The sequence below is a fragment of the Barbus barbus genome (assembly GCF_936440315.1).
Source record: "Barbus barbus genome assembly, chromosome: 48".
Classification (NCBI taxonomy): domain Eukaryota; kingdom Metazoa; phylum Chordata; class Actinopteri; order Cypriniformes; family Cyprinidae; genus Barbus; species Barbus barbus.
Genome location: NC_136726.1, coordinates 7,441,869 through 7,462,368, shown reverse-complemented (window position 1 = coordinate 7,462,368; position 20,500 = coordinate 7,441,869). Strand labels below are relative to the sequence as shown.

Below are 20,500 nucleotides of genomic sequence, written 5' to 3'. Positions count from 1 at the left end.
ATATACAAAATCATACACTCCATTTTTCTGTTAATATAGAATTCAGAGTCCTTCCAAAATAATCTTGACTAAATACAATGAAAAACACTTGACCACAACAAAATTCAACCTTGCTAACCTTCAGTAAGCAATGACGTCCAAATGTTATTATTATTATTATCATTATGCAAACATTAAACAGATACATAAAGGACAGAACAGACAAAACTTCTACAGGAAAAAAAACAAAACAAAAAAAAAACAAAGAAATAACAAAACATCACACCTTGTAAAGTTTCACATACAAAAATAAATATATACGGACAAATAACTAAAAAATAAAATTAATAATAATAATAATAATAACTTAAAATAAATAAATAAAATAAGATAATAATAATAATAATGACGTCCAAACGTACGACGTCAGCGTGCTGCGCGATGGCGTCAGGAGTAGACGCCCCGGCACGGAGCGGAGCACTGCGGGGACACAGCGGCTGTTGCGCGGGGATGATGTAATGTTGCTCCGGATGGCGGTGTGCGCCAGGCTCTGCGGAGCGGGACAGTCGCGGCGCTGCAGGCGGCGGCAAAGGCGCAGCCAGCCGCATCAAGACAGCGACTCGGACATGGACGAGGAGGAGGAAGAGGAGAGGGTCGTGGGCAAAGCGAAAGACGAGCCCGATGGCAGCAGCAGCTGTCAGAGCAGCGGAGCAGGTGGACTCGGGTCTGGGGCCTCTGCCTCGGCCTCCGCGGGGCCACCACACCCGCAGTCGCTGCTGGAGCTGCCGCCGGAGATCCTGGTGGAGATCTTCTCCTCTCTGCCCGGCGCTGCGCTGCCCAACCTGGCGCTGGTGTGCAAGAAATTCAGGCAGATCCTGAACACGGAAACGATCTGGAGGAGGAGATGCACAGAGGGTAATAATGGCTGCTAACTTACACAAAACACAGCGGCCTTCTGCTTACACTCGATACTGATGTGTTATGACACCGACTCATGAACACTTTCATAACGTTATTATATTATTATTATTATTATTTAGGCATTTAGCAGACGCTTTTATCCAAAGGGACTTACAAATGAGGACAACAGAAGCAATCAATTGTAGTATTAAAAAAAAACTAAAAACAGATACAAAACTAAAAGCTAAAACTTTATAAATACTACATATACACATTTTAAAAATAAAGAAATTAAATAAAAATGACAAATGCATACAACAAAATTTCAAAACTTAACATTTAAATGAAAAACAAAAAAAATAAAGTTAAAAACAATTCAAAATATTAAAGAACAAGAGGTATGAGAGTATAATAATGATTCTAACATAACTCTAAGCCAAACACACAAAAACAAAAATATATATATGTGTATGTACAACCACACACACATACATACATAAATATACACAATTATAAATTCAATATATATATATATAATTTCATTTCTATTTAGTTTGTTGAAGTATTAAAATAACTCAAATAAAACTAAAACGTAATAAAAGACCTATACAGACATAATAAATTCAGACAATTAAAATAGATAAATATAAATCATGACAGTATAGTTTATCAGTAATCCTAAGAATTAACACGGCCAAACACACATGCTAAAAACAACAACTTACTTACACATGGTAAGAAATGGTTATAAAAACTGAAACAGAAGTTAAACAAGTAGTAGATAGAGGAGAAATCAAAAGTGATAGCTATATCCTTTGCCGGTGTCCCAGCCGGTGGAGTCGATGGTCTTTAAACTCTTCGGTCATCACACGAGGAGGACCTCACACGACAACTGCCGCAGTAAACTAAGCGTTTTTTATACCCATCTAACAAAATACTAATTGAATTTAGCTGAACACACTTTACTTATTTCTCCACAACAAATGGCCAAGCAAGAGCAGACACTGACAAGATACACGAGACCAAACGCCATATCAGCACGTCTCCAGTAAACATATATATATATATACATGCACATTTATAAGAAATACATATACAATATATATATATATATATATATATATATATATATATATATATATATGTGTGTGTGTGTGTGTGTGTGTGTGTGTGTTTAAAATATGTACATGTTTAAAGCTTATAAAAATATATAATAAGACCACGTTAAAATGTAATTTGTACAATGACTTGAATGTATATAGTTTCTAAATCAAGTTTCAAGTTTTGTTTTTGTTGTGAGGCTTAAAGCCTTTAATTCAATAATAATATTTTTAAAATTATATTATTTACCGAAAATGATTTCATACAATTATTTTTTATTATTAAAGAGACATTTTCTATTACAATTTCTAATACAACTTTTGTATACAGGAAGCCACTTTGTTTACAGAGTCATTTGATTTTTTGTAGAAAATGATATATATGTTTTTAACGTTTGTCAACAACATTAACGCAGAATACATTTGATTTTTTCATTTCATGACACCTCCTTGTCTTTGATCTGTGATGGTAAGTTGTTAGAGTGGCCTGAGTTTTAGTGCTCTGGTTGATTGATTCATGCACTGTCAAATCAGAAATGGACTCTGTCTTAAGATCTATTGACCTGCCAACCGTAGACAGCATTTTTAGGCATCATAGGCAGGCATTTAAAAGGTTTTCAGATGCAATAGTAGCAAAATATTAACATAAATGTGAGTTAATGTTTGCCTGTCAGCGTGTTGCTGTGGAATGAAATGCGTTACTGGAACTCTCTGGTGCATAAGTCAAGGGATTGGCCAAAAGTCTTGTGGGAAACACCTGATAACATGTTCTCAGATGTGTTAATGACATTTAAGTGTCCCCATGAGGGTGTCGTTTGCCTTATCTCAGGTCTAACAGTCATTACACCACCATCTGTTTAACAGGCTTCAACACCACTGCAGCAATAGAATCAAGTAGAATACAGTAACTCAGAAAACTTGCATGTTGTGTTGATCATCAGCTTAAAGGATTGCACAGAAACTCAATTTTATTCTGAACTGAAAGATACTATAGAGACATGTTTTTGATCCAGGTAGATTGTGTTCTGTGCTGGTGCAGTCTGTCATGAGTTTTTCTCTTCTGGCAGAATTCGGTATGAGAGATGACCTGCGGAAGATGGAGATCGTGGGCATGTCGAGTCGAGATCTGTATGTGAAACGTAAGTAAATCTACTGTCACTACAGAAGTCACCTATCGTGTCAGTTCATACGAATTAGAATCCTCTGCAGTGAATGGGTGCCGTCAGAATGAGAGTCCAAACAGATGATAAAAACATCACAATAATCCACAAGTAATCCACACCACTCCAGTCCATCAAGAAGTCCATCTCCTGTTGTCCTCTCACATCAGAATCCACCAACATATTTGTTCAGAACTGTTTTGGACTGTTTTTGCTTGTAAGCAGCGCTTGATCTGTGCAGATTTCTGTCCTGATTCAGACAAGATGACTTTTTCACTACAGAAAGCTTTATTGTGGATAGAGGACTTAACGTAGGTTTTCACTTCACAAGATGTTAACTGATCGACTTGAGTGGTGTGGATTACTTGTGAATTATTGTGATGTTTTTATCAGCTGTTTGGACTCATTCTGACGGCACCCATTCACTGCAGAGCATCCATTGGTGAGCAACTGCAAATTGTATTTGGGTGAGCTATTCCTTTAATTTTTTCATGTGATGTTTCTATTTTATATTATTTCAGATTTATTGTATTTACCAAAGTAAACATTAACAATTGTTCATACAAACAGGTAATTCATATTATAATCAACTTCAAATTTGTAAAAAAAAAAAAAATTAAGATCCTGACCAATCCATGCATATCACACATCTAGAGTGTGTGTGACGTCTCTTTAAGTGTCCTTTAGACTTTTTAACTGAAAACTCAGATCTGTTTGTTAATGTAATGCTGTCGCTTCACCCCATTACATGTCATTTGTCATTTTCTCAATGCATTTTACATTTACTTCAACTCACAAAACACATTTTATGTTCAGTTACACCTACTTTGTTTGGTTTGTTTGTCTGTAGAGGAAGTTTAGTATCAATGTTTGTTTCAACCAAAAATATTCTAGCAGGTGAAAACAGATAGAAAGATTCCTCATAAGTCAGTGTGGTATTTGTGTATAATTCAGTTGATTTAAAAGTGTGGATATGCAGCATAAAATCAATTTTATCCTCCGAGGTGACAGACAAACTGCAAACGAAACACTTCTCACTCTCCCAGCCCTGTACACATTCATTTTCTCTCCGGCATATGTGAGTGTGGTTCTCACTCTGCCTTGTGGCTCTCTCCTCTTCCTGTGGCACACTCACCTGCGTACCTGTCCAGGTGTGAACCCGCAGGTGAAGTCGGGACGCTTTATGAAGCTCCTCCCTGATTATGAGCATATGGACTATCGGGACGTGTACACACACTGTATGTACTGGCCGTGTGTGTGAAGGCTTTGTGGTGGAGGAACCAAATCACTGCCTGTCAAGCTGCTGGTTGAAGATGCTCTTTGCTACTGGCGTTTTGTTCCAGGTTCATTGAGTTAAAGTAGAACTGCCAAACATGGTATCAATTAAGACCATATAGTAATATTTTTATTAAAGGGTTACTCCACCCCAAAATGAACATGTTGTCATTAATCACTTACCCCATGTCGTTCCAAACCCGTAAAAGCTTCGTTCGTCTTCAGAACACAATTTAAGATATTTTGGGTGAAACCCGGGAGGCTTGTGACTGTCCCATTGACTGCCAAACAATTAACACTGTCCAGGCACAGAAAAGTATGAAAGACCTCGTCAAAAACAATGTTACGTCAAACTTACGTCACCGTAATTTTACAAAGTTACGAGAATACTTTTTGTACAAAAAGTATTGAAAACAAAAATAACGACTTTATTCAACAATTCGTCTTCTCCGTGTCACCGTAGCGTATCCACTGAACGCAAATAGTCAGTCGCACCACACGGATACGTTTTCTATGTTTATTTATACTTTGATTTGAACGAAAACAGATTTGTGTGGTGCGGCTGACACAGAAGAGCGTACGCTATTTACTTTCAGTGGATACTCTCCAAAATGGCACTATGGTGATACGGAGAAGACGAATTGTTGAATAAAGTCGTTATTTTTGTTTTCTTTGCGTACAAAAAGTATTCTCGTAGCTTCGTAAAATTACGGTGACGTAATTTTGACGTAACATCGTTTTTGACAATGTCCTTCACACTTTTCTGGGCCTGGACAGTGTTATTTACTATGCAGTCAATGGGACAGTCACAAACCTCCCGTTTTTCACCCAAAATATCTTAAATTGTGTTCGGAAGACGAACAAAGCTTTTACGGGTTTGGAACGACATGAGGGTAAGCGATTAATGACAAAATTTTCATTTTGGGGTGGAGTAACCCTTTAATGAAAATATTACTGACTCGTTCCTTAGTTTGCAAAATAAAAATAAAAAAGCAAGCAAAGTGTAACAGTACACAGTATGCATTGTGCAGGACATGCAGTGGAAATCTGCATGGCAAGATAAAAGTAAATATTGTTTTTGAAAGGGTGATAGTGTAATATATTACAATACAATAAAATAAAAAATTACAACAAAAGAAAAATTATGATTAAGTCTCTGTAAAGTTGCAAACCTAGTAACGGAATATGCAAATATATATTTTGCGCAGTATGCAGAAGTATATCAAAAAGCAACTGTTTAAATCCAGATGTAGGATTTTTCAGTAAGTCATAACCAGAAGCTTATCCATCTTGAACAATAGTCCCACCAAAGAGACAATTTAGAGAACTTTAGATTTCAAATACCACATTTTTGTATGGTAGTATTAATATAAACGGACTAAAAACATCCACTGTAAATGAGGAACGAGTTAAAATTATTTTCTTTGAGGGATTTATGAGGATTGGTGTATGGGTTTTTAATTGTACAGCTAATTTCCTTTATTTTCATATTTAGAATATTTTTTATCATCTAGATGATTAATCTTTATATTAATAATTTAATAACACTGTAATATTTAGCAAATCTCAAAATGACTGAAATCTCAGACTGTGCATCTTTGTTGTGATGCCTAAATTAACTTTTTTTAAATTGAATAGCCATTTTATTTGTTACCCGGTCATAAAATGAACCTAATTAGTATTTTTAAATATTTATATTTTATTATACAATTTTTTACAATTATAATTTTTTATCCAGTTTTCATTTTAATGACTATTTTTAATTAAAATATTTAAGTATTTTATCTTAAAATGTATTTTAAAAATTAAGGTGTTTTTGTGATGTGCTTTTGTCAATTTTAGTAGTTTTTTTTTTTTTTTTCTGTTTTAGTCATTTTAGTACTTCAACTCCAGTTTATTTATTAAGCAATATTTAAATTTTTTGGTAGATTTGTCATCTAGAATCGTATTATTTCGGCTTTATTTCAATAACCGAAATGTATTTTTAATAGTTAAGTAGTTTTAGTTTAAAAATAACTTAAGTTTCTACTTTCTGTCACAGATTCTTAACTTGTTATGAACGTGGAACATTCCTTTAAGGCTGAATCCCAAGTTGCATAGTTCTACTAACTACACTATAAAAGTGTTTACTTCACTGGTGATGGAAAGTACACACTTTTGATGTACTTTTCTATGCAGTATGTAGTAAGACACCACAAGTAGGAAAGTGTGTTATTACCACAGTCATCCATATCGTTGCATTGCTACATAATTCATTCATCTAGCTGAATTCATTACATTATTACTTTGTTTTATATTGACATTCTGTTTTGGCATCACATTCCCTGCCAACTTGAAAACTCTTCTGTAACCCAAGGGTTTGTGGGTAATATTAGCCACAAGCATATGTTATTCCACTGGAAATAATTCAGGAACCTTTACGAAATGCTGCAATTTGGAGCGCACGGATGCTAATTATTTAGTATGCAAATTGGGACACAGCTTTGGTTTGGGACAGACTGATGTGACAGCAGCACAAGGGCAGCTTCTGCCGAGCGTGAGCACGCCTGTGTGTCCTGCATGCGTGTGTGTGATCGACACAGGCTGGCAAGGGTGCAGACGACTGCAGCTGCACTAACATCAGCTGACTTTGTGAGATGCAGATGAATAAAAGTGACCGAACGTGGGTAAATATTAGTTGTTGCATGACAGATAAGTTGCATATACTCACACACTCAACATGCATTCATGAGTTCATGCCCCATGCACAAAGTGATATAATCCCATCTAACGTTTTTGGTTCTGGGTTTATGTGTGTTGTGTGCTGTTGTGTGGTATTTTAACGTCATGTACTTGTTTTGCAGTGTTACATCCCTATAGACACATCCTGGGTCTCTGGCAGCCTGATATCGGGCCCTATGGAGGACTACTGAACGTGGTGGTAAGATCACACAGAAAAAAAATTAGCAAAGAATGATAACGCATGCAAAAAGATAGCTGATATTGGTGGAAAATTACATATATGAAGTGTAATAATTCAAATACAAAACATTTACGTATTGTGAAGATGATTATGGTGATGAATATCATTATATTAACACAGTACAGCTGTATTGGGACATACTACTATGCAATAAAATGTTAAAATTGAAAAAAGGTATATAGAAATATTTAAAAAGCATGACAAAATTACTAAAACTTAAATTAAAATGACTAAAATAAATTAAATAAAAATACTAAAGTAACACTACTTGGCTAACTACACTTTCCGTATTTTGTTTTTTTTTAAACTGTTAAAATGCTGTTAAATGAACACAATGCTAATGTCATATTTTGAGGTGCAATTCATTTAAATTAACTAGTTAAAAAAAACATTTGCTGGTCTTTTGAGTACATATTAGCTAAATAGCTTTAACGTTGCTAGCGAATAGCCTTAGCATACATCATGTAGCTTCTAGCATACGGTAGCTAACTACAATTTCACATGTTTTACTCTAAATTATGTAGCTCGTAGCTACATTTACTAATTGCTCTTCAGATTTTAAAAGTATGTAAAAACTGTAACTTGTAGATAATATAAGATTAATAAAATAAAAGGCCACTTAAGTGAACTTTCATTACTGTTTGTAGAACAGTACACTTTTAAAAAGTGAATTTTGTCATTTCAAATGACAAGACTTACATTAAAGTACATTTTAAAACATGTTTTAATAATCTTTTGTAATTTTTTAAAGAAGTGCATTTGTTTTATGTTTGACTAACAAACCAAAGTACTTGATCTTTTACTGTAACTGTAGTGTGTTATTCTATATCACTTTCAATGCATTTTAATTGTTTAAAATTTCAGTTTAATCAAATGTGTAATTACATGACAGTATATTTCAGTATGAAGTGTATTAAAGTTTACCATAATTGGTTGTCAGTACAGTCAGCCGTACACTTTACCCATATTTACCGTACAATTACATATTTAGATCTACTTAAGTCCTATTTAGGTGGGTCAAAAACATTTAATTTAAAGGGATTGCTCCCCCAAAAATAAAAATGACCTCATGATTTACTCACCCTCAAGCCACCCTAGGTGTATATGACTTTCTTCTTTCAGACGAATACAAGCAGAGTTATATTAAAAATGCCCTGGCTCTTCCAAGCTTTTGAATGGCAGTGTGAATGGGTGTTGAGATTTTGAAGTCCAATAAAGTGCATAAATCCATCATAATAAGTGCTCCACACAGCTCTGAGGGGTTAATAAAGACCTTCTGAAATGACATGTTTGTGTAAGAAAAATATCCTATAAGACACACATTAAATGTGCAATTGTACTGTATGTAAAACGTGCAACTCTTTCTTGCTTTGGTGATTATTTTAGGTTGACGGGCTGTTCATCATAGGCTGGATGTATTTACCGCCCCATGATCCCCGTGTGGAGGATCCCATGCGTAGACGACCGCTCTTCCGCATTCACTTGTGGGAGAAAAACAAAGCCATGGTAGAATGCATGTACGGACACAAGGGCCCTCACAAAGGAGACATTCAGGTAAATCTACCATATTTCTCGGCTCAATGTGCCATTATATTCCACAAGATATTAACCTTTTTTTCTTTCCAGACTGTGAAGAAAGATGAATTTTCCACCAAATGCAACCAGACCGATCACCATCGAATGCCTGGAGGAAGGCAAGAGGTAGGAAACCAGACTTGTTAAAGGGATAGTTCACCCAAAAATGAAAATTCTGTCATTAATTACTCACCCTCATGTCGTTCCAAACCCGTAAGACCTTCGTTCATCTTCAGAACACAAATTAAGATATTTTTGATGAATTCCGAGAGCTTTCTGACCCTCAGATAGACAGCAAGGATCTTTACACAATCAAGGTCCAGAAACATAGCAAGGACATTGTTTAAAAAACTAAAATAACTGTGAAACATATTTTATTGGATTGTACTGTTTTTAATGTAAATAGACAACGGTTTTATTCAGAGGTGTGTCTAACTGATTTATTTAAAAATGTATCGCCTGAATGTATTTGAGAATTTTTGTCTAGTGTCCATCTGAAATGTCTTTTATAACATTTTGTTAATGTTTTGTTAATCACCATGAAAATAGCTTTAATGCTGGCATGGTGTTAAAAAGTGAATAAATAAATAAGGACATCGTTAAAATCGACTTTTTTACGCCTCTAGGGCCAGGCTTCGGGCCAAATTTCACGTGAATATAGAATATAGACATGATATAGTTTCGGTTCATTTTTGTGAAGCGCTCCTGTTCAAGACGAGACGGCAGAAAGCGCATCATTGTTTTCTTTATTTTATAAAAGCACAACATTTTGTTGTATTGTGAGTGCACAGAAATAAAAGTAGACCCTTTACAGTTACGAATGATGTATTACTCTTTATGAGCAAAAGATCCACTGAAACAAAATACAAGTGATTGCGCTGGCATCTCCATGTCCTGCAAAGCACGCTTTAGTGTCCACTCTCCGCACAAACTATTGGATACAGTGCACATTTATTAGGTTTAACGTTTAAACATTGTTATGTTTGAACTGTTTTATATCTGTAGATTTTATTTTAGGCAAGTTGTGATGATTTGATAAATTTATCAAACATAGACTATGATCAACTCACTGTCTGCCGCTGGCCGCTTGGTCGTTACTTTAAAAAACGAATTGTTGAATAAAGTTGTTATTTTTGTTTTCTCTGCACACAAAAAGTATTCTCGTAGCTTTGTAAAATTACGGTTGAACCTCTGATGTCGCATGCATTATTTTAATGATGTCCTTGTTAAGTGTCTGTGCCTTGATCATGTTAGGACCCTTGCTGTCTATAGAGGGTCCGAGAGCTCTCGGATTTGACCACAAATATCGTAATTTGTGTTCTGAAGATGAACGAAGGTCTTAAGGGTTTGGAACAACATGAGATCGAGTAATTGACAGAATTTTCACTTTTGGGTGAACTAACCCTTTAAGACAGATTTTGAGGTAAACCACGGCTCTCCTGCAGTTTCTGGATGTACACTGAGCCCCATGTGTTTGTGCAGGAGTTCAGAACGTGGTTGGAGGAGGAATGGGGAAGAACTCTGGAGGACATTTTCCACGAGCACATGCAGGAGTTGATCCTCATGAAGTTCATTTACACCAGCCAATACGAGTAAGTCTCCTACATCGCCCGTTCTCACACAGAATGTGCTAACTGTTTCATTTCCTCTCTTCAGTTTTGCGGTTTGGTGCCAGGTGTGTTTAAACATGTTTCTTGGTTTCAGTAATTGCCTGACGTACCGACGGATTTATCTGCCCCCGTGCCTCCCTTCAGACCTGCTGCAGCCGGGCCTCTTCAAAGGGACATACGGCAGTCACGGCCTGGAGATCATCATGCTGAGCTTCCACGGCTCCAAGGCCAAAGCCACCAAACTTACCGTGAGTCTGACGTCTGAAAATATAGACTGGAGAGCTTTGATTCTCAGGGAAAACATGAAACTGATCAAAACTTTACTATTTGAGGCACAGTTAGATGCAAATCAACACCTGTACAGTGACATCTGTCGCACTTTCCGGTTAGGTGTAATATCTGGAGTAAATGACAAGGAAAAGTTTTTTTTTTTTGTATTGTTCAGTCTAAGCATTGAAGCATTCAAGTTTCTGGTCCATAAAGTTAAATCCATAATATAGAATCCATCCAGTCATTGAATTAGCACATAATTCTTTAATAAGTAAAAAAAAGCATAATTTAATAATAAGAATGCATAAGTTAACAGTGCTTCTATCTTTGGGGACTATACATTTAACATTTATGTATTTAAGCAGTTCAGTTACAAACTTTTGATGCATAATTTCATCATTAAAAATTAAGAAAAAATATTCACCTTCCAAAATGTTTTTTTTTTAATATTAGTACTACAACTATATTATTATTTTATTATTTCTATAAATTATTATTATTATTCATTACTATGAATAGCTTATGATTTAAATAATAATTTTAAAAAAATGTGTTTGTGTGTGTGGCAAAATAAATAATACAAGTAAACTAACATTTTCTTTATTATTATTTAAATATTATTTGATAAAGTATTGTAGTTCATAGTTTAAAACAAAAAATAAAAATAATATTAATTATTTCTGTTACTACAAAATAAATAAAATATTTAAATACACAAATAAAATGATTTGTTAGTATTTATTGAAATGCTTGAATTTAACAAAATACATGAATTAATTTAAAACATTTCATTTGAACTATGATTATTATTATTATTCACTGTAATGAATAGCTTATGATGTAAATAACCATAATTTAAAACAATTTAGTTTTGTGTATAACAAAATAAAACAATTTAAAATAGTTTAAAGTAAACTTTTTATTATTATTTAAATGTTATTTTCATAATATAAATATTATGAGTGTAGTATATAAATAAATATTATAGTATTGCGTTTCATAGTTTTAATAGTTTATAATAATTCTTAGTAGTAGTAGTTTTAATTGTATTAGACAAAATAAAGAAAAAATTTAAATGTAAATAAATGATTAGTTAGTAGTTATTGAAATTAAAATGTGTATACACAAAATAAATGAATTTATTTAAAAACTACATTTTAACAATCATCATTATTATTATTATTCATGATTATGAATAGCTTATGTAAATAATCAATTAAATACAATTTAGTTATTTGTGCGTTTGTGTGTGTGTGTGACAATAAAACAAGTACATTTTAATGTTTTTATTATTTAAATATTTTTATAATATATAAATAAATACTATAGTACTGTAGTTCATAGTATTAATAGTTTTTTATTAATATTAACTGTATATTTTGTATTAGGCAAAATAAAATAAAAAATGTAAATACATGTAACAAAATAATTTGTTAGTATTTATTAAAATTAAAATGTGTATACACAATAATTTTAGTAAATTATTATAGATGGTGTATGATGTTAATTTTAATAATACGTACAAAGCAAATACAAGCAATGTATTTGTAATGTACACTTTTTTGGCACATGATTTTTGTCATTAATATATTTCCATATTGTAAATAAATTACATGCATTACAAATTAACCAATTTTCAACTCCACATTTACACAAACTTTACATTTATTTAAAAGTAAAAGTTCAAATGAAGGTTCCAACAATGCCTATAGTATATATTTAGCGCGTTCATCAGCTCACTTGTTTGTTTTTAGGGTGACCCCAATGTCCCAGCAGGTCAGCTGACCTTAGAAGTCGACCTGAATCGTCCGGTGCGTCTGCCGGACCTGGAGCACCAGCGGAGCATGGAAGAGCTCTCTCGCCTGGTGTTGGAGGTGCACGAGGAGGCCCAGAGGGCTCCACAGGCCCAGGATGCCCCATCAGAGGTGACGGAGGGCTCAGATTCGGCTCCCCCTGCTGGAGCGGAGGATGTGGAGCCGGGAGCTGCTGCCTGCAGCGCTTCTCCTGAAACGCAGCCATTTGTGCTGCCTCTGGGAGTCATGGCCCGTAATGAAGTGTATCCTCGCACCTGCAAGACGTGGTGAGTCTGCTACAGTACATCTTATTACTGTACTGTAGACATTACATGATGCTTGTTCATTCAAACATATATCAGTATATGAATCCAGGTTCAAGTTTCGATTTTAACATTTACTTATATTTTAATATTTTTATAGCCTTTATTTGTTTTCTTATTAATGAATTATACATAATTCATTATCATATTTTATAAAATAGGTGTAAGAATTTATATAAATCAATTACCAAAGTTAATTTGTTAAACTAAATTTTATACTGTTTGTTTTGTCTATTAAAATTAAATATCATGTATGAAAATTATATGCTATATATTATAGATTCTTAGACAGAAATAATAGTCAGCAATTAAATGAATTAAAACAATTCGTTATTATATTTTATAAAATAGAAACAAGTTCATTCATTTAAATCAATTACCAAATTTATTTATTTTTAATTAAATAAATGTATATAATTTAATATTTTAGTTTTATGTCTATTAATATGAAATATGAAAATTATATATTAATAAAAAATAATATATCTTTAATACAGAAATAGTAGACAGCAATTAAATGAAACACTTAAAATAAATGTCATCATTTTAAGTTAATGAATAGTTATTATATAGTACTAGAACATTATTTAAAATGTGACGTAATATTAAATACACATGAAAAATTATTTTATTTTAATATAGATATAACATTTTTAAATTAGCTTTTTAAATATGTATAGAATTTGTCATTTAATAACATGTCTATTCATTAATTTAATAGACATGAAAATTTATGAAATATTTATTCATTTGATATTAATTTCTATATTTTTAATAAAACGTGATAAATTCTAAGTCAACTAAAACGAATGTTCATTTTGAAGTGTGTGTATATTATATTATTGACACATACTTTAAACATTTTAGTTAACTCATAATTCTATATAATTTTTGTTTTAAAATTCTAACTTTTTAATCTAAACGAAACGTATCTTAATATAAAATTAACAAAGTACAATTGAAATGATTTAAAATGTAATACATAATATATTTTTAAAATTAATTTAAAAATACATTTGTTTAATTATAATACGGATTTCCTTTGTGTCAGTTTTTATGGAACAGGCCTGATCGCCGGCCACGGCTTCACGAGTCCAGAGCGCACGCCGGGTCTGTTCGTGCTGTTTGATGACGACCGCTTTGGCTTCATTTGGCTGGAGCTCAAGTCCTTCAGTGTGTACAGTCGGCTGACTGACCAGCTGTGCCACGCTCAGGCCCCCAACATGGAGCGCTTCGAAGCCATGCTCCGCAATATGCAGTCATGGACATCCTGATAGCAAACCTCACACTACCTTTCTCATCAGGCACATCCTCTTGTATTACGCTCTGCACCATCAGGGACCTCCCTGCTGACACACACACACACACACACGCACACGCACGCAGTCCTGCTCGCATCCGCACAGGTGTATTTAAGCCACATGCACATGCCGTACAGTTTTATTATATTAGGCCTTTATTATCAGCCTTTTAATTAATTTATTTTTGTAACTTGGAAATGGCGATGAAGACGACAACAATGTGAAAATTCACCCATATACTCAGATGAGCGTGCCTCTGATCTTCAGACTCTGAAATCCTGTGGTTTTGTGCTTTAGAAATTATCTTAGAAGCTTTTGTCCTCAATGTGGCAACATCTGCGGTTGCTTTTAAGTAATTTTATTCACTTTATTTGGAAAAAGTCCACACCGTATTTGGAAATTCTTCCATTTTTTTCATCAGCGCTCACTGAAAACGAATGACATTAATATGTACACTACAAACGCCAAATTTTCTTAAAGGAATAGTTCACAGATCAAAATTCGCTAAAAAAAAAATTCTACATGTAGATGAGTTTGTCTTCATCAGATACAGAGAAATTTAGCATTACATCACTTGCTCACCAGTGGATCCTCTGCAGTGAATGGGCGCCGTCAGAATAAGAGTCTAAACAGCAGATGGTTTAAACTTAAAATCATCTTTATGATGGATTTGTTTCTTAAAAACATGCAGCTTTTCACTTCACCTGATGTTAATTGATGTATTGGAGTGGTGTGGATTGTGATGTTTTTATCAGCTGTTTGGACTCTCATTCTGACGGCACCCATTCACATGAAGTGATGTAGTGCTAAATTTCTCCAAATCTGTTCTGATAAAACAAACATATACATCTCAAATGGCCAATGAGTCAATTTTCAGCAAGTTTTTCTTTTTGGCTGAACTTCCTTTAATTTCCATCCATCATACGGTTCAATTTCCAAGCGAATTGGTTAGCCACCAAATTTTACGACCATGACGAGTGTCTCATTTTCACATGATTGCGATTCTGTTCCTCTGGCTGTGCAGCTCTCTTCAAAGTGCTCTTCCCTACGCAGCGTAGACATTTATCGGAGGCATAATTACTCCGGCTATACTTTTGTATTTGACTGCAGCATTACTAGCATTTGAAAATGGAAAAAAAAATAAAAATGAAGTCAGTATAATGTAAAGTGAATATGTAAATGCGTTGAATATATTTATCAATATATTTCAGCTTTAAGGGATGATTGCATATATGATTGATGAATTAAAGTATATTGCCTGTGTTTACAACCTCTGAGTTGAGTAATAATTGTTTTAAATGTAATATTCTCATAGAATTGGCCGTTTACGTGGACTGATATCTAACAACTATTGATTTTATTCCAAATAAGATATAATTTCAGCTGTTTATATTGGCTCATAACTATTTAAATCATATTTCAAAGCATTTATGCACTTAGTCTACCCTATTGACTTCAGAGTTACTTTGTTTCTCACTTCCCAATGGATAAAATCGAGTTTTGCCGCCTGTCGTCATCATGATTCACAGATGCTTTAAGGTAGACTTCAAATCTGAGTTTCTCTCCCATCATTTATCTATCAATAATTTAGCAAAGCACTGTGCCTAAAACTGTAACTTATACATTTGTGTTGTATATTTGTAATTTCCTTATTTTTAATTTTGTAATTATATTGAAAGTAACACGAGTTGTCAGTAAGTGTGATCATTTTGTGCAGCAAAACAGCTCCGTTAGTGAGTCAAGCATGCATACAGGTGTTTATATTTGATGTCAATCTGCTGTTAAGAATATTGTCAATAGTTGAATTGTCATCCATGTAAATTTTAAAGATGAAAAAAAATCTCAAAGCGCAAATTCATGACTAGTATGCACCAGTTGCATTCAAATTCAGGGAGGTTTGTAGCTTTAGCCTTCGTTTGTTCTCAATAAAATGGAGGAAAAAACTTAAGTTGTCCGACTTTTATTTTTAAGTGCAAAACATTAGTTGCTTGGAGAATGTAGTTTCACATGACAAATATCTATCAAATCTGAACTTCAGCTCCAAAATACACAGTGCTAGTGTTTTTTTTTTTTTTACAGTTCTAAGTGCTCTGTTTTCTCTCGGTCTTGACGTATGAGATCTGGAAGCGTCTTGGTCATGAATGCGTGGTGTTTGCTTTTCAGGTTCTTCCCAGTTTTCTGTTCCAGTCCAATGCCGAGATACTCTGCCTCATCCTCATATTCAGGCCAGTGTGTCAGACCCGGACCATTCGGAGACCTGCCGGTCCAAAAACAGCCATATTAGAGTAAAGAAACCATATACTTTGTTCTTCTACAAAAACAAGTGGACCGATATTTTACCCGGTGCGTGCAAAGTTCCCCCAGTATCCCATCACAGTCCTGCACAGCTCTTCCTCTTCCTTTGTGAAAGGAGCTGAAAGATTGAACCATTAAATGATGATTCAGTGGTTATTTAAACCGTTTCAGAAGCGCTCAGTGTCAGTGAAGGATGTGTTTGTGATGAGTTTTACCGGTTGCTTTGAGGGGGGCTTTAGCGAAGCAGGTGCCCTGGATAAAGAACAGTTCATCTGTATGGTCGACGCCAACAAAGCTGGGCCTGTTCTTCTGGATCATACTGGGAGGATGCTGGAACTCGTACAGGTAAACCGGCGCACCTGAGGCTACAATCACAACAGCACATCTTTTAAACAAGTGAAAACGATACATAAGATTTAAAGGGATAGTTCACCCAAAAATTTAAATCCTGTCAATTTACTCGCACTCAAATTGAAAACTTAAGAGTTTGTTTCTTGATTGCGAAGACTGTTGGAAACCAAACAATTGCTGGCAGCCACTGACTCCCATAGTATGGAATGTCAATGGCTAATATTTGCATTTCATATTAATAAATATTTTTTTTATATTTATTCCTCTGATGCAAAGCTGGATTTTCAGTTATTATTGGAACTCCGTTATGATTCTCAATGTTGAAATCTGTTTTGCTGCTTAATATTTTGGCAGAAATCAAGGCACTTTCAGGATTTTTTCGGAAAATTCAAAAGAACAGCATTTATTTGAAATAAATTGTCATGTTATAGATGTCTTTACTGTCATTTTTGGTCGATTTACTGTTGAATGAAAGTCTTATTGATTGATTCATTCATTTTAACTCTTGCTTGCCTCAAACTTTTGAATGGTAGCGCGTCACAGTTTCCACAAATATGAAGCAGCACAGATGTTTTCAACATCGATAAGAAATGAGCTTCAAATCAGCATATTAGAATGATTTCTGAAGGATTTTGCCCTGGTGAGCATAATGAATAATTGACTGGGTCTCACCGCTGTGGTATTTTGCCAGTTGGAGGGCAGGGATATTGAATATTATGTCACCCATCATCTCTCTGTAAATGTCTCGGACATGAATGGGATCTCTTGTGTCGCCCAGGTACTCGTTCGCCACCAGATCAACGATCCATCGATCCCTGGGCTGATGGGAGTAAGTGTCAAAACACACAGGATTCAAAGAAAAACACATGTAACGTACGTAAATGTGCATTGTGTTGAGTTGTGACTTACATCAGGATACGTGAGGGTCAGGCCTTTTATGGCTTGCTCTTTATCCATCCCATCAATCCATCCTTTACCCGCAAAATACTATGGAGAAATAAAATTCAACCTTAGCATCAAAATATAAAGCCAATAACAATGAATTTAGGTGTACATATGAATCCAATTGCAGTTGTTAGTGAAGGCAGCACTAAAATGTTGCGGTGACAAAATATTGCACTAAAAGTTTAGATGTTACAAATAAGTTACAATATTGATGTTGTAAAACTGGTAGAGCTAATTTAACAATTTAATGATATACGTTACAATAAATTAATTTTGAAATACATTGATAGGAATACAGAGATAATACAAAAAAAATAAAAAAAATTCAACCATCAGTGTTGTATAAGGGTTATGATGCATAATAGTAACCCAAGGATGCGATCAAACAGTTTAAAATAGCTTGGCTGACACACGTGTGTATATTTGGTTCAGATGGTGTCAAGCGTGTGCGGCAGCAACTAGGTGAGTACAAAGACAAGTGTGTCTCCTACAGTCAAGCATGGTGGTGGGAGTGTCATGGTCTGGGGCTGCATGAGTGCTGCCGGTGTCCTGACATTTTATCCTACCCATCAGATTTTCCCACCGGGGCTTACTGCGCACATCAATATTTCGTCCTTTCTCACGCTGAACAACATTTAATGCATCTGCATTACTGTAAGTGGTGGGTTTAGGGTAGGTGTAGACGTTAATAAAACATAGGTAGAAAAAATTATTTGTTGGTTTCCGATAGCTGTATCCCACCACGAATATAACATACTGTATTTGCATGGTTTAGGGTTGTGGTAGGTGTAGACAAATTTATCAGGTAGCATTTTTCGTTGTCGAACTGTACTACCTACCGTTTTAATGGGAGGTAGGAAAATCTGACAGGGTAGCACAAATCGACAGAACACCGGCACTGCGGAGCTACAGTTCATTGAGGGAACCATGAATGCCAACATGTACTGTGACATACTGAAGCAGAGACTGGGCCGCAGGGCAGTATTCCAACATAACGACCCCAAACACACCTCCAAGACGACCACTGCCTTGCTAAAGAAGCTGAGGGTAAAGGTGATGGAATTGCCAAGCATGTCTCCAGACCTAAACCCTATTAAAGCATCTGTGGAGCATCCTCAAACGGAAGGTGGAGGAGCGCAAGGTCTCTAACATCCACCAGCTCCATGATGTCATCATGGAGGAGTGGAAGAGGACTCCAGTGGCAACCTGTGAAGCTCTGGTGAACTCCATGCCCAAGAGGGTTAAGGCAGTGCTGGTAAATAATGGTGGCCACACAAAATATTGACACTTTGGGCCCAATTTGGACATTTTCACTTAGGGGTGTACTTCCTTTTGTGGCCAGCGGTTTAGACATTAATGGCTGTGTGTTGAGGGGACAGCAAATGTACGCTGTTATACAAGCTACTTTGAAGAAACGAATGACACTTTTTGCTAGTGTTGTCACATGAAAAGAAAAAATATTTACAAAAATGTGAGGTACTGATAAAAAAAAAAAAAAAAGGGGTGTTTCCGAGGAGGAGGAGCAGAAAACCGATATTACAAACATAAAATTGCAAATATTGACTAAATATGGCATTAAAATTATAAAAGTCACTAGTTTTTTTTATAAAGTAACAGTGTCAAACAGAAGGTAAAGTTACAGCGGAGGCTCGCCTCCCTTCAGTCCATCGACTTAAAACAGACCCTAAAGCGTGCCATGACTTTTTCTGGAGGCTCATTGAAATGAATGGGGGAAAGTCACGTGAGAGGTGACAACGCCTCCATCGCACTATAATTGGATATGATCGGTTATGATTGGTTCCTGCGATAAATCCCGCCTCTTGTTTTTGTGCGAGCTCTCAGCTTGAATGAAGATAATGATTGCGTTATTGACTAATTATAAAGTAAACAACTCTCCTGCTTAGATACCACTGCTTTGCATCACGTCAAAATAAAACATGAAATGGTCTGAAAACGTGATGACTGCGTCAGTTTTGAGTGAGCATTCAGTGTGATGAAATTAATATAACTTGTCTGTGGCAGTGTTTACATTGCTTTTATGACGAGGATTACTCGAAAATAAGTTGACTATTAAAAAGAACAGCTGAACATCAGTTCACAAAAAAAAAAAAAAGTAACATTTTACAATGTGTCATTTAATCTAACATGAACAATGAACATTACAGTATTTAGCCTGTTATTCTTGGTTTACATTAGTTAATATAAACAGTTCATTGTTAGTTCACAGTGCATAAACTTAACACACAACTTTTGATTTTAATGTAGTAAAATGTTGACATTCATATTAACTAAGATTAATAAATGCTGTAGAAGTAGGCTATTGTTTATTCTTAGTTCATGTTAACTAAAGTAGTTAACTAATGAAACCTTATCGTTTCCAGAATATTGTTCAAATTGTTACTGCCTTTAGTTATTATTTTGGAATAAATATACATTTGAAAGGGTTTATGCATTTTTATAATTCGTATTAAAATGATAAAAAAAAAAAAATATATATATTGTTCTCTTATGTAATATTTACCCAGGAAAATGTGACCACATTAAGTGGCGCACGCACCTCATTCTAAAACCCCACGCCAGACAAATTGATGACTGCAGAAATGTTCATTCAGTACACACATTATCCCACCACACATTTCCCAAAATTTTTCAAACAACTTA

General features: G+C 34.8%; 2 protein-coding genes across 5 annotated transcripts in view; one reads left to right on the top strand and one right to left on the bottom strand.

Annotated features, from left to right (window-relative positions):
- The first annotated feature begins 434 nt into the window (after positions 1-434).
- Positions 435-16,185, top strand: LOC306866830 (F-box only protein 31-like). 4 transcript variants are annotated; one of them, XR_013783971.1, is made up of 11 exons: positions 435-894; positions 3,047-3,118; positions 4,291-4,377; positions 7,258-7,334; positions 8,763-8,930; positions 9,003-9,077; positions 10,434-10,543; positions 10,656-10,809; positions 12,586-12,911; positions 13,999-14,751; positions 15,053-16,185. XR_013783971.1 is itself a non-coding variant. In XM_079412212.1 (10 exons), the coding sequence occupies exons 1-10, from the start codon at positions 498-500 to the stop codon at positions 14,219-14,221; spliced, it is 1,689 nt and encodes a 562-aa protein (XP_079268338.1). In that variant the 5' UTR covers positions 437-497; the 3' UTR covers positions 14,222-16,185. The 4 variants fall into 4 exon arrangements, 2 of the variants coding, with proteins under 2 accessions (XP_079268338.1, XP_079268339.1); XR_013783970.1 differs by lacking the exon at positions 4,291-4,377; XM_079412212.1 differs by having other exon boundaries at positions 437-894; positions 13,999-16,185.
- A 9-nt stretch (positions 16,186-16,194) lies between these two features.
- The window catches only part of LOC306866829 (uncharacterized protein), a 33,224-nt gene continuing 28,918 nt past the window's right edge, over positions 16,195-20,500 (bottom strand). The window contains exons 21-25 of the mRNA XM_079412211.1: positions 17,804-17,881; positions 17,567-17,714; positions 16,759-16,908; positions 16,589-16,661; positions 16,195-16,505 (exon numbers count right to left, since the gene is read on the bottom strand). Of these exons, the coding sequence (XP_079268337.1) occupies positions 16,322-16,505; positions 16,589-16,661; positions 16,759-16,908; positions 17,567-17,714; positions 17,804-17,881 (633 nt within the window). The 3' untranslated portion in view covers positions 16,195-16,321. The remainder of the gene's footprint in view (positions 16,506-16,588; positions 16,662-16,758; positions 16,909-17,566; positions 17,715-17,803; positions 17,882-20,500) is intronic.